Consider the following 15269-nt stretch of genomic DNA (forward strand, 5'->3'; position numbering starts at 1 on the left):
CAGTAACACGGGTCAAGCCACAGAGCAACATGGTGTCTGTTCAAATCCAGAACCAAACTCCTTCTTGCTTCTTCTTACCAGCTACAGAGCTACTGTACCTGCCGCAAGGACATACATTGGTATTACAACAAGGAAGTGGCAGATGGCTCAAGTAAGTATTCCATCCAATCTGGAATTTTTTGTTTTTGGAGAAACATCACACATTTTGAAACCTTATCTGTTGGGCACCTCTTATGGCCAGTGTTACTAAATTAGGCTGCAGTCTGACTCTACCTGATCTACAATGAAGTCCAAATATATGATAAATTAGTGTTAAAGCTTTGGAGGTGGGAGTAATCCAGTGGATCAGGTGTTATTGCAAATGTATACAGTGCATTAGGTCCACTTTTGCAACAAGTAAGTAGGCCAATTCCATGGCTCAGGGACAGATCACATGGACCCCCAAGGTGGCCCACCCACCTGCCTTCTGCCTCTGCTTTTTTGATGCTGCCCTCACTTATGCTGAGTTGGGCCCCAGGTTTTTAATTCTAGTAAGTGGCAGTGTGCATCTGGAGCCTTGATCTGGATGGTCTTGCTTACGTCCAGATGAATGGCCACTCCCCAAGATCTAGCCACCAATGAGTAGCATTATTTCAAGTCAATCCCTCCCCTCCATCTACCATCCTCTTCTGGATTTGTCCAACACAATCCTCCTCTGTCCATCTACTCCCCCTTATCTCTCTTGAATGAGAGAATGAGCACATTGCTAATGCGTCAATTATTTTTTGACCTTGTGGACTCCAGTAACTCAGAAGTTCCTATGTGTTCCACAGCCTGTGCTCTAGCACTCTGATTCCCTTAGCAGCCGGCTAGCATAAACAACAGGTGGCAGCCTTCATCTTACTGAAGACTTTACTAAAGTACCATTCTTATAATGGCTATGGACTGCAAGATAGTGAAACCAACCAGTCAACATAGACTGGGGGAGTAGCAAAGGCCCCAATAATCAGAGCACCTCCATTCACAGCTATGAAGTTTGCTGAATGACAATTGGGTAGATAAGGCATGTTTGATTAACAAACCATTTAATCCAGACCTTTTTCCAGACTGAAACTTTATAATACAGGTCCATACACTGAACAATAAACCGTTTAAACCAATCGCTTGATCTTTTGGTTTGCATGTTAATCATATTGTAGCTCATGGATGCAGCTCAGTCACTTTGGTAGAGGATAGGAACCTTCTGCTGCCTACATTTGTTATACCAGGCCATGATGTGTAAGTAGGGTAGATAGGAAAGGTGAATAAGCAGGAAAGGGCTTTTGGAGTAGCAATTAGGAGTAGGGGAAGGACAGAGGTGTTTGGAAAGGTGAAAGTCCAACCTGTCCAGTGAGTCTGGGGTCCGGTAAGGGAAAGGTGGTCAACACTTTGCCTTAGTAATAGTAATATAGTAGATGAGAAAAACACTATTCTAGTTGCTGCCTCAGGTAACAGAATTATTATAAATTCCATAGTCCTCACCCATTTTATGCAGATTTCTGTTACTAACATCAGGGCAGATCTCCTGTAGATGGAAAGAGATGTTCTTCTGATCTGCTGGGTTGTGTACTACACACAGGAGCTCCATGTCCCAGGACTCTGGCTGCAGTGACACCTGGATGGTGTCACCATTATTATACACCTGATACTCAGTGTCTCTGTGTCGGTATTTCCAGGTGTAGGACAAGGCTGATGTGTTTGTTGGGACGGAACAATGGAGAGTCATATTACACCAGTTAGTTGTGTTCTTCACTGATTCATTCCTTATATATGGATGAGGAACAGGTTCTGTGATGAGAAACAAACAGACACGTTATATAAGTTTAATAGCATGTTAACCCAATGGTAATATGTTGTATAATCTATAAACCTTTGCTGATAGAGTAATTATTGCTAATCGAGAACATTCAAGGATATTGGGTTTATAGGCATATTAAGCTCTATCTTTGGGGGTTCCACACATCTTCACAGATGATCACTTATATTGTTGCTATGTGTGTGATTGCTTACACAATTGCCTTCACTTTCATGTACAATTACATATAGCACCACCAATGGACAGTAAGGGTGTTGCAGCAAAGCAATATAAAAAAATCCACTAGTAAACTACTTTCATTTTTCAGGGGCGGCTGTGCTACTGCGCATGTGCGGTTTCCTGACCATGCATGTGGTGATTTTGCAGTAAATAGTGATTTTGCATGCTAAATAGTAAACAGTCCCCTGTAATGGATAAATATCCACAGATTACAGCAATATAATGTGCATTCAGTGGTGTAACGGCGTGGGTGTAGTGGTTGCCGCATGCTACGGGGCCTGAGCGGCTTCCAGGGCCCGCTGTTCCCACTGCACTTAGTCATGGGCTCCCAGCATCCAGTTATCCCCCCTTCACCCCTGCCCATGATGAGAACGCCCACCACCGTTGATAGCAAGCTGCAGCCCCGCGGAGGATGTAGAGGGGGGGGGGGGGGGCGGGTGCCCTACCTGGCCATCTGCAAGTCATGGCTGCAAAGCAGTCACCAGTGCCACGATTCATGAGTATTTAGGGGCGGGGCTTAATTGTGTGAAGTGCCCATCCCCATCAGGGACCTCTGCTATACTTAGAACAGGTAATGTATTGTCTGCTTGTTTCCCCTCCCTCTGTCTTCCTCTCTCTCTCCCTGACAGTCTCTCTCGCTCCTCTATCTCTTTCTCTCTCTCCTTGATACTGTCCCCCTCTCTCTGTTTCCCTCACTGACACACTCTCTCTCTCTCTGACACTGCCGCTCCTTCTCTCTCTCCCTGCTACTGTCCCCTCTCTTTCTCTCTCTCCCTGACACTGCCTCTCTCGCCCTCTTTCTCTCTCCCTGACACTGCCTCTCTCGCCCTCTCTCTCTCCCTGACACTGTCTCTCTCTCTCTGACACTGTCCCTCTCCCTAATACTATCTCTCTCTCCCTCCATGAAACTGTCTCTCCCTCTCTCTGACACTGTCTCCCTTTCTCTCTGACAGTCTCCCTCTCTCTCCCTGACACACTCTCTCTCTCTCTCTCTCCTTCTCTCCCTGATACTCTCACTCTTTTGCTCCCCTCTTTCCCTCTCCCTCCCTCCTTGACACTCTCTCACTCCCATCCCTCTCCCTCTCCCTCCTCCTCATTATCTCTCTTTCTCTGACACCAGTGCCACGATTCACGAGTATTTAGGGGTGGGGCTTAATTATGCGAAGTGCCCATCCCCATCAGAGACCTCTGCTAAATTTAGGACAGGTAATGTATTGCCTGCTTGTTTCCCCTCCCTCTCTCTTCCTCTTTCTCCCCCTGATTCCCTCTCTCTTCCCCTCTCATCCCTTTCTCTCGCTTTCTCCCTGACACTCTCTCTTTCTCGTTCCTGTCTCTCTTTCTCTTATTCCTTCTTTTTCCATGAAACTCTCTCTCTCCCTGACCCCACTCTCTCTCTCTCTCTCCCTCTATTTCTTGCTCTTTTCTCTCTTTCTTTCTCCCCTCATTCTCTCTCTGCTGCTCCCATCAGGGGCATTGTAGTGACAATGGCGGGGGGGATTTCAAGATTCTGCTATGGGGCCCACAAAGTTCTAAATATTCCCCCCGGTGTGCATTCCATAGGCTGTCCCTGCTTCTACATGGCACCGTGAAGACATACACTATGTAAAACATCTGTATACAATGAAACAGTTGTACTGAAGGCTAGGTGGCACTAGTTTGCAACTCATTCATACACTTTTGGGGTCCTCCCCAACAGTACTGTAAAGGCTTGTGACCACCCCCTATGTAGCTCACTAGACTGTTCATTGTGGAGTTGTGGTGAGTCTACTGGAGGCAGAAGAGATAGGATCTGCAGACAGCCTGGCACCCGGATGGCTGGCAGAAGATAAGGAAGTCCTGTATTTTTGTGAGACAAACCCAAGTCTGCTACAGGGGCCAGTTGGAGTCATTGGCAAGTCCTGTGCCTAGGAGAAGAGCAGGAACCAGTATGTGACCACAGTGATTGACCGATTGGGAACCTTATTATGAAACTACTCTGAAGGTGGTAGTTAGCCTAAATGCCCACTTTGTGATGAGAAAGTGTTGACATGTACTTAAATGGTTAATCGCTACAAGCTGTCTCTTAACTGAGTGTTATTGTGCACTCATTAGCCACATTAACATCACATGTCTGTGTTATTGTGTATGATTCATCAGCCACAATAACAGCACGGGGTATATTTAATGAAAGTCGATTTGGGTCAATAGGGGTCATTCCGAGTTGATCGCTCGCTAGCAGTTTTTAGCAGCCGTGCAAACGCATTGTCGCTGCCCACCGGGGAGTGTATTTTCGCTTTGCAGAAGTGTGAACTCCTGTGCAGCAGAGCGCCTGGAAAAACATTTTGTGCAAAACAAGACCAAACCTGGACTTACTCTTCGTGTGCGTTGATTCTAACGTTAGAGGGTTGGCTTTTGACGTCACACACCCGCCCAGCGTTCGCCCAGCCACGCCTGCGTTTGCCCTGGCACGCCTGCATTTTTCCAAACACTCCCAGAAAACAGTTGACACCCAGAAACGCCCCCTTCCTATCAATCTTCCTGCGTTATGCCGTGCGACTAAAAGCTTCGCTAGAACCTGTGCAAAACTACAATGGACTTTGTACCTGTACATTGCGCGTGTGCATTGCGGGGCATATGCATGCGCATAAATGCCAATTTTTAGTCTGATCGCTGTGGTGCGAACAACGGCAGCTAGTGATCAACTCGGAATGACCCCCTATGTTTGGTTAATGTTCGGTTGATTTTGTGTTCAGGGTCTAAATCCCACATTTACTAGCAGATGTTTTTTGACATTGTTTAAAAAAAATGTCAAAAGTAATCTGTTAGTAAATGAAACACAAACAAACAAACAAACAAACAAACAAACAAACCATGAAACACGAAATCGATCAAAAATCAACCAAACATCGATCAAAATTGATTAACGTCGACCCAAAACGACTTTTAGTAAATATATTGCCCCACATGTCTTAGTCAACAGATGTAAAGGTCAGGCTGATTATTTATTTATTATTTATTTATTTATTAACAGTTTCTTATATAGCGCAGCATATTAGACTGCAGGTGCATGTTGTTTACTTGCCTATATGGTGGTCATTCCGAGTTGATCACTAGCTGCTTTCGGTCACTGTGCAGCGATGAGGCAAAAAAATGGCACTTCTGCGCATGCGGCGCAATGCGCACGCGCAACGTACTATTACAATGAACAATGTAGTTTAACACAGGGTCTAGCGAAGCTTTTCAGTCGCACTTCTGGCCGCAGAGTGATTGACATGAAGTGGGCATTTCTGGGTGTCAACTGACCGTTTTCAGGGAGTGTTCGGAAAAACGCAGTCGTGCCAGGAAAAACGCAGGCGTGGCTGGACGAACGCAGGGCGTGTTTGTGACGTCAATACAGGAACTGAACAGTCTGAAGTGATCACAAGCGCTGAGTAGGTATTGAGCTACTCTAAAACTGCACAAAAATTTTTTGTAGCTGCTCTGCGATCCTTTCATTCGCACTTCTGCTAAGCTAAAATACACTCCCAGTGGGAGGCGGCATAGCGTTTGCACGGCTGCTAAAAACGGCTAACGAGCAAACAACTGGGAATGACCACCAATAAAAGGGTCTGTATGTGCCCAAGCTTGTCACTGTGTTATTGTCCAAGAGAGATTATAACTTTTATATTGACTGCTGTTTATTATCTATCACCTGTATCCTGTTATATTAAATAAAGCCTACACTGGTTTTGAATCAACTAACCTGCTTGCTCACATCTGCTACTTGTAGGATTCTGCCAATAGAAAGAAGGTGAGTTATCACAATCCCTATGCACTGTATGATGTTTGCTTACAGATATATGGCTCATATTTATTAATAGGTATGTATTTGTGCATACATGAACAGCAAAACAAACAAATTCAAGCGCTGATAAGATAAATTAAATGAATAAAGTATATCTAGTGATATAGGCAACAAACCAACTTGAATGCCTGTGAATGTATCCAAAAATTACACCCGCGCTTAAGCAGGTGAAAAGACACAAGAAACAATAGTTTCGTATTGCGCTAAAAACACTCTCAGTCTGATAGGCAGAATCATGGATTATGTTATTGAAACAAATGTTGTTATTAAGCATTCAATATAAAAAAAATGGAAACCGGTTGCTCCAAATACAATAAAAAATATATAATATTATTTGTAACAATGTAACACTAATGCAATGACAATGTTATTAAAACCACAATATAAACGTTTCTGAAGTCAAACAATACGTGTGTATATATATATATATATATATATATAAAATATGAATTTTAACAGCTGGTGAAAAAACACCTGTATTGAGTTTTAGTGGAAAAAGGATCAAAATGTGGAATAGACAGAAAGCTTCATTAAGCACTGTAGTAAAGCAGGTGCGGCCGCACGCTGCCTATGAAGAAGATTTGACGCTCTCCCACTCCTGTGTGTGGCTTTTTAATAAAACAATCCATGATTCTGCCCAGGACGGACTGGGGTTTCAAATTGGGCCAGGCATATGCCAGAAGTGCCAGGTGGCCAGTCCGGCCCTGATTCTGCCTATCAGACTGAGAATGTTTAACTAGCGGAATACCAGACTATTATTTCTTTGTGCGTACATGATCCAGCTTTCTGGTGGCAGAATCCCGCAAATCTGCCTGGGTGCGTGGGTGTATGCACAATGTATTCTGTATGGCCAGAGCAGAATGATACAATTTATTCTATACAAACTGGCCTAGTACTCACTCTGCACAAGCCTCTGTGTGCGGCGAAATCATTCAGTATTTGGCGGCACAGTTGCGCAGAACTAAGACACTTTGACGCACGCTACATCAATGTGAAACTGATGGCATTGCCCATGGCAGCCAGCTATGCCCCCAATTTCCTATCTTATTTTGTTCTTGTTTGTCCCACTTCTGTAGTCAATGATAAACAAAGTGTTACTAGCAATAAACGGCAACACCTAAAGTTTGAGAAGCAGGAAATATTAGTAAATACACAAAATGAGCATTTGCCTTGAGGATTGTATTTGCCCTTGGTATACACAGCACATTACAGCGCAGTTAGACAAAGATCATCAGTAAAAACAAAGACTGTAAAATTCACAAAGTTGTATAAAATACTTGCCAATTTCTACTGTATAAATAGATGCTTCTTACAGTACATGGAGTTTCATAAACGTCTCTCATTTTGGCGCTGTTGGATATATGGCTGGATGCAGAGCATAAAATATGCAGATTAGTTTTGCGCGTGGCTGCACATAGATGCTGATCTGCATATAGGGGGTCATTCCGAGTTGATCGTAGCTGTGCTAAATTTAGTACAGCTACGATCATCTTCCCTGACATGCGGAGGGACGCCCAGCACAGGGCTAGTCCGCCCCGCATGTCATTCCCCCCCCCCCTTCACAGAAGTGCAAAGGCATCGCACAGCGGTGATGCCTGTGCACTTCAAGAGTAGCAGCTTTAGTGTGCTGGTCGTGAGCTACTCCTCGCTCCCCGGCCCCCAGCGGCTGCGTGTGACGTCACGTAGCAGCTGCGGCCCGCCCCCCCCCTTCGGTCCGGCCACGCCTGCATTGGCCGGACCGCGCCTACGAAGCAGCGGCTAAACACCGCCGTTCTGCCCCCTCCCACCCAGCGATTGCCTCTGCCTGTCACTCAGGTAGAGGCGATCACAGCCCTGCAACGGCCTTTGGGCGTCTGCCATGTGCCCGGCGCACTACAGCGCCGGCGCATGCGCAGTAGAGAACTGTTCGCTCAGCTGCAAAAAACAGCAGCGAGCGAACGGGTCAGAATGACCCCCAGAGACACATAGAGCCTAATTCAGACCCAATCACTGCTACAACAGCGATCGCAGCCTGATACCCTTTCTGTAGTGCCCTAGCACAGCGGGCGCACTGCTTGTGTGCACTCAGTGAGAAGCAAAAGCATCTCACTGATGCAATCGCCTGATTAACAGGCAGAGGCAGTCGTGGGGCGGGAGGGGGCGTGCCAACGGCATTAGAACACCGTTGGGGGGTGCGGTCCGAACAACGCAGATGTGCCCGGACCGTTGATGTGGAGTCGGGAGACGTACGCAGGAATCCAGGCAGCAAGCGCAGCGTGCCCCCTCGCGATCGCGCTGTGCTTGCCATGCTTCAGGCCTGGTGGCGAACTGCGCTTGCCACACTATTATATTTCCCCTCCGGTGGTGGCGTGGGAATTCGGGGCTCTGATCAGGATTCGGCATTTTGCAGACTGTCTGGATTTTGGTGTCGGTCTCCTGACTGCCGGGATCCCGACAGCCGGTAAATGAACTGCATCCCAGGGAAATACACGGTAATTATGATGACAGTAGTCACTTCTGATTGGCTGATTGCGGATTCCCCACTGAATCTGGTAAGTGCTTTTGAGTCGTTACTGCATATGTGATTTTATCTAAATCTAATAGGGAATGAATACAGTACATCTCTATAGAAAGAGCGTTTACAAAATTGTGCACAAGTAATGAAAGTAAACCTGGTGCATGCACTACTGACGCAGACCTGCACACACCTTGTGGTTCCCCCAACTTTGTGTTTGCGTGCACTTACATTTTTGGTGAATGTGTTTTACATTTCCATATTTCTTATCAAATCAGCCCTTTAGTTTTAATCTCAATAAATAAGTGAGGGATTATTACCAAACACAGTGACATTATATGATGACTTATATTCTTCTCCACCTGTACACGTTATGGTTACATGGTAGAGGCCACTGTCCTCCATCCTCAGGTGACTGATCCTCAGTGTTCTCCCATCGTGCAGCATCTCCAGCCTCTTATCAAACTGCTTATTCACTGTGCTGAGCTGATGATTGGTGAAACTGGCCAGTATGTAGGACTGGAAATTCCAGTACATTGCAGATACAGAACATGTCCGATCCACAGACGGTGACAGATCCACAGACAGGCTTATCACACCAGTCACTTGCTGGGGGACGTCTTGTTCTCCTGTGAACAGTATACAAATGGGAGTATAGGTTGGTCAGTACTTACATACATACATACATACATAGTGTACGCAGACTCTTCCCCATATAAAGTTATTTTGCTGCATATTTCAGCTGCAGACCCTTCACGGTACATTGTGGCTGTCCCCTGAAAACAAACAGTATGTCACAAATATTGAATCATAAATAGGCCCGTTATACTCTATGTATATATTTAGGCTTACCATATTATTCCTTTAAACCAGGACCCTCATAGAATACACAGGTTCTGTGGCTGATTAAATCCAGGTGAAATGCAGGCCTGAAGTCAGCCAGCCACTGAACCTGTGTAATCCATAAGTGTCCCTGTTTAAAAGGGATAGTATGGTAAATCTAACTATAATGTAATGACCTGGAAATTATTTACTGTATAAATACAGAGAAAATGTCATCTTATAAATGGTTTTAACACATTGTATATACATTTCTGCACATGTAACTTGCTCGGAATATTCTGTTAAAACTGTATTATGGTCAATTTGTGAAGAGTGCTTGTACTATGCACTCTTGCTCTATGCATACTATGCATACTTGCACTATGTGCTCCAAATGACAATACACATACACCTATACTCTAATTGTGCCAAACCCTCTGCCAGATACTTTTTCACAAAATCTGCATCTAATTCATATGGTATATGTTTAATTTGCCAACTGTTGGGATCCCAACGGTCAGGATATCGACAGCTGGGATCATAGCGCCGCCAGCCGGAATACCGGTGCCACAGGACTATTCCCACTCGTGGATGTCCACGACACCCACAGAGTGGGAACAGAACCTTTGGCGAGTGCAGCGAGCCACCGAGCCCACAAGGGGACTCTTTGCGCTCGCCCTGCTGCCGGCATACTGGTGGTCGGGATGCCGCTGTCGGTATATTGCCGGACGGTATCCCAGCCGCTGGTAAATCATACTGAATCCATTCACATCACTAATGTAAAAGTAAACGCACTGGTACCAGGGCCGTCTTAAGAGCAGTGTAGGCCCTGGGCACAGTTCAGTGCTTGTCGTTCCTGGTTTGACGTCACAAACACACCCAGCATTCGCCCAGACACTCCTCAGTTTCTCCAGCCACTCCCGCGTTTTTCCCAGAAACGGTAGCGTTTTTCCGCACACTCCCATAAAACGGGCAGTTTCCGCCCAGAAACACCCACTTCCTGTCAATCACATTAAGATCACCAGAACGAAGAAAAGTCCTCGTAATGCCATGAGTAAATTACCTAACTGCATAGCAAATTTACTTGGCGCAGTCGCACTGCGGACATTGCGCATGCGCATTAGCGACTATTTGCTACGTTGCGAAAGAAAAATAACGAGCGAACAACTCGGAATGAGGGCCAATGAGCATTAAACACCCCTGGCAATGAGCATTACACCCCTGACAATGAGCATGACACCCAGAGCATGAGACCCCTGGCAATGAGCATTAAACCCCTGGCAACAACCAATACACCACTGGCAATGAGCATGACACCAAGAGCATGAAAACCCCTGGCAATGAGCATTACACACCCCTGACAATGAGCATTACACCCCTGGCAATGAGCATTACAACCCTGGCAATGATCATGGAACCCAGGGCATGTAACCCCTTGCAAAGAGCAAGGAACCCAGAGAATGAAACCCATGGCAATGAGCATGGAACCCAGAACATGAAATCCCTGGCAATGAGCAGGTAATTTAAAAGTAATTAGAATCCTTTCTGTGGGGCACAATGTGTGATGGGTATTGTTTGTGTGTGGCATATTGTATCACGGGCATTGCAGTGTGTAGCATAATGTATAACGGACACTGTGGTGTGTGGTGTAATGTGTCACAGGCATTACGTGTGTGGCATAATGTGTCAGGGGCATTACAGTGTGTGGCATATTGTGTAATGGGCATTACAGTGTGTGGCATAATGTATAAGGGGAATTACAATGTGTGGTATAATGTGTCACGGCTATTATGGTGTGTGGCATAATGTGTAAGGGGCATTGCGGTGTGTGGCATAACGTGTAAGGGGCATTAATATAAGTAGGAAAAATGACAAATAATGTAAGGGGCATGAATCAGGATTTTTTTTCTCTCCTGTGGTGGCCAACGTCTGGGCGTGCAGGTTACAAAACTGGTGTACAAGGTAGCATTTTCCTGCAATGCCACGCCCCTTGCAGTGAGGCCACACACCCCTTTTTGGATCGCGAGTATGCAAATTCTTTACTTTTATTATTATTTATTTATTACCAGTTATTTATATAGCACACACACATTCCGTAGCGCTTTACAGAGAATATTTGGCCATTCACATCAGTCTCTGCCCCAGTGGAGCTTACAATCTATATTCCCTACCACATGTACATACATTCATTTTAGGGTTAATTTGTGTTGGGATCCAATTAACCTACCAGTATATTTTTGGATTGTGGGAGGAAACCCACACAAGCACAGCGAGAATATACAAACTCCACACAGTTAGGGCCATGATGAGAATCGAACCTATGACCTCAGTGCTGTGAGGCAGTAATGCTAACCATTACACCATCTGTGCTGCAATGTTTTTGGCTTGGGGTAGCAAAATTTCTAGTTACGCCACTGTTACAGAGATATACATAAGTAATCTTTTCTCTTTCTGGTGTAACTACATTCTGGCTGAGGAACATTTCAGAACAGATTTCAGTTAAGCAGAAGATGTTGGTTTTCGAACTGCTCATAAAAATGGTCCTTCTTTCCTCCCTGTGCTGCGATCAGGCTGTCAGTGATCACCTCAGATTCCCACACTGTGCTCAGGAACCGTTTCATTTGATGATCACTGCCGCAAATTGTACAATATGAATGCTATGTTGCTGAAGGCAGTTTCTATATTAGTGGTTGAGTCAGTGCCGCTGCCAGGTCCTGTGCACCCTAGGCAAAGCCTCAGACCAAGCGCCCCTAACCTGCAACTTCCCACCATCACATCCTCTCGGAGGGGAGATGCAGGAGGCCACTAGGTGGCCTGGGGTGAATTGCATCATTATACATATATAAAGATAAGGGACAACACTCACGGACTTTTAAAATGAAAAAGAATATTGTAAACAAAGTAACAAAATGTTATGACTTTGGTCCTAATTCAGCTTCAGCTGCAGTTTTGCGTTTTAAGTACAGGAAAAGGCCACCCAGCATAAAATACCCTGCAGTGTTGCAATCGCAATGTAATTGTGTTGACATCGCTGTTAGTGGAAGTACCCCGGTCTCCGCAGTCAGGCTGTGAAGGCAGGCACAGGGCAGACATTTTTTGGGTCGCATCACACAGCCGCCCCAATCCCATCCCCATTTCCAACGGCACACCTGACCAATGCCAAGCCAACACCCCTGCAATGCCGCGTCGCTGCCCCGTACCGCCCCAAGAACGTCTCTACCGGTCAATTATGCAGAGGCATTTGCAAAGTGAGATGCGATCGCATCTCCCCGACCCGCGCGCACAACGGTGGGACACAAGGATTTGCAATCGCATCGCAGCAGCATCTGCTGTTCAATAGGGTCCATTGTTTACGATATACTTTCACTTTCAAATCCTTGAGTGACAACCATTCTTTCTGCCTATGTGTACATGATAGCTGGCATGTTAGGAATTGTATAGGACACTAGGGGTGCCATAGTTACATCTGCCTCTTATGTGCCTGTACATGACTTAATGTCACACGTGTCAGTATGGAGGAAGCGCTGAGACACTATGTGGTACAGCCTGATAGTGGTGGCTGCACTGGAGTAGACCCACAGCAGCAGCCAGCGCAGTGTAAAAGGAGGAGGATACAGAAACATCCTTCAGTTTTTTGTTACGTGAATTCAGTGGAGCCCTCCAGGGGCCGGCGCCCCTAGACAGCCGCATAAAGCTGCCTAATGGTAGAGCCAGAATAGGGCAATTTCAGGACCAAGGGCAATCAGGAGCCAGCACGTCGGCCTGGCCCCCTGCATTTGGGGATCCACCTCTAGCTTAATAACTTGGATCCACCCCTGCTTCTCTGCATCACTGGCTATTGTACTGCCCATTAACTAGAAGATTCTGACTACAGGTTAGATCTTTTGTTACATCTGAACTTAATTACCTCCCTTTGAGTCCAGAATGGGAGAGAGATAAAGTACCATCCAATCAGCTCCTAACTGTCAAACAGTCTGCAACATGGCAGTTAGGAGCTGGTTGGCTGGTACGTTATCTCTATTCACATTTAGTGAGTCATCGGTGGGGTACATTTGCACACTAATGACCATATAATGAAAACACAGCTTCCAATGAAACCTTGTAGGTGATGGAATTTGGGGTGTAGTATGGTATGCCGGCGGCCAGGCTCCCGGCGACCAGCATACCGGCGCCGGGAGCCCAACCACTGGCATACCGACAGCGTGGCGAGTGCTATTGTATTCTCCCTCCAGGGGGGTCGTGGACCTTCACGAGGGAGAAAAAGTGTCGGTATTCCGGCTGGGCGCCGGGATACCGACAGTTTGCATACTGAAGACCACCCTGGAATTTGATATGTACAATGTAATGAATATTTTCACTATTGGAAAATTTTGTCTTGATTAATGTAGAGATACAGGGGTTGATGCAGAGCTAAACGTGCACCTGTTTGCAGGGCATAACTTTTGCACCTAGCATTGGTTTGGAAATTAGCAGTGTTGTACAGAGGCTTGCTAATCCTGGATCGGTGATGCCCAGGAAATCCAGTATTAAGGACATGAGGTGTTTCTGAGGCATATAATAGAAAAGCAATGAGGCATATAGAGTAGCATGAGGAGGATCTGAGGCATATAGAGTAGCATGAGGGGGCTCTGAGGCATACAGAGTAGCATGAGGGGGCTCTGAGGCATATAGAGTAACATGAGGGGGCTCTGAGGCATATAGAGTAACATGAGGGGGCTCTGAGGCATATAGAGTAGTATAATGGGGCTCTGAGGCATATAGAGTAACATGAGGGGGCTCTGAGGCATATAGAGTAACATGAGGGGGCTCTGAGGCATATAGAGTAACATGAGGGGGCTCTGAGGCATATAGAGTAACATGAGGGGGCTCTGAGGCATATAGAGTAGCATGAGGGGGCTCTGAGGCATATAGAGTAACATGAGGGGGCTCTGAGGCATATAGAGTAGCATGAGGGGGCTCTGAGGCATATAGAGTAACATGAGGGGGCTCTGAGGCATAAAGAGTAGCATGAGAGGGCTCTGAGGCATATAGAGTAACATGAGGGGGCTCTGAGACATATATAAGGACATGAGGTAATGCTGAGGCATATATAAGGGCATGGCGATGCAGTGAGGCATATAAAGGGGCACTTTATATTTATTAGAGTGGTTGAATCATGGTCTTAAATATGACAAATAAAAATAAGAATTTACTTACCGATAATTCTATTTCTCATAGTCCGTAGTGGATGCTGGGACTCCGTAAGGACCATGGGGAATAGCGGCTCCGCAGGAGACTGGGCACAAAAGTAAAAGCTTGAACTAGCTGGTGTGCACTGGCTCCTCCCCCTATGACCCTCCTCCAAGCCTCAGTTAGGATACTGTGCCCGCCCAGCGAAGAATCCTTGCAGCTTCTGCCATCGCCCTCCTGCTTCTCGTGCCGCCCTGTCTGTTTACGTGGGCGACTGACGTGATGTTGTCCGATTGGATCAATACCGCCTGACCCTGAAGCAGGGGTTTTGCTTGACTTAGGGCATTGTAAATGGCCCTTAGTTCCAGAATGTTTATATGAAGAGATGTTTCCATGCTTGACCACAAGCCCTGGAAATTTTGTCCCTGTGTGACTGCTCCCCAGCCTCTCAGGCTGGCATCCGTGGTCACCAGGATCCAATCCTGAATGCCGAATCTGCGGCCCTCTAGTAGATGAGCACTCTGCAGCCACCACAGAAGAGACACCCTTGTCCTTGGCGACAGGGTTATCCGCTGATGCATCTGAAGATGCGATCCGGACCATTTGTCCAGAAGATCCCACTGAAACGTTCTTGCATGGAATCTTCCGAATGGAATCGCTTCGTAAGAAGCCACCATTTTTCCCAGGACCCTCGTGCACTGATGCACTGACACCTGGCCTGGTTTTAGGAGATTCCTGACTAGCTCGGATAACTCCCTGGCCTTCTCCTCTGGGAGAAACACCTTCTTCTGGACTGTGTCCAGAATCATTCCTAGGAACAGGAGACGTGTTGTTGGAATCAGCTGCGATTTTGGAATATTTAGAATCCACCCGTGCTGACGTAACACTAACTGAGATAGTGCTACTCC

At 46.2% G+C, this 15269-nt stretch overlaps 1 protein-coding gene across 2 annotated transcripts in view; it reads right to left on the reverse strand.

Annotated features, from left to right (window-relative positions):
* Positions 1-15269, reverse strand: part of LOC134980387 (T-lymphocyte surface antigen Ly-9-like) — a 73431-nt gene that overhangs the window by 24754 nt on the left and 33408 nt on the right. The window contains exons 2-3 of one of the 2 annotated variants that reach the window (XM_063947190.1): positions 8733-8999; positions 1501-1806 (exon numbers count right to left, since the gene is read on the reverse strand). In XM_063947190.1, the coding sequence (XP_063803260.1) occupies positions 1501-1806; positions 8733-8999 (573 nt within the window). Of the gene's footprint in view, positions 1-1500; positions 1807-8690; positions 9000-15269 lie in introns of both variants that reach the window. The other variant, XM_063947189.1, reaches the window with a different exon arrangement.

The sequence above is a fragment of the Pseudophryne corroboree genome, chromosome 12, assembly GCF_028390025.1.
Source record: "Pseudophryne corroboree isolate aPseCor3 chromosome 12, aPseCor3.hap2, whole genome shotgun sequence".
In the NCBI taxonomy this organism is placed as follows: domain Eukaryota; kingdom Metazoa; phylum Chordata; class Amphibia; order Anura; family Myobatrachidae; genus Pseudophryne; species Pseudophryne corroboree.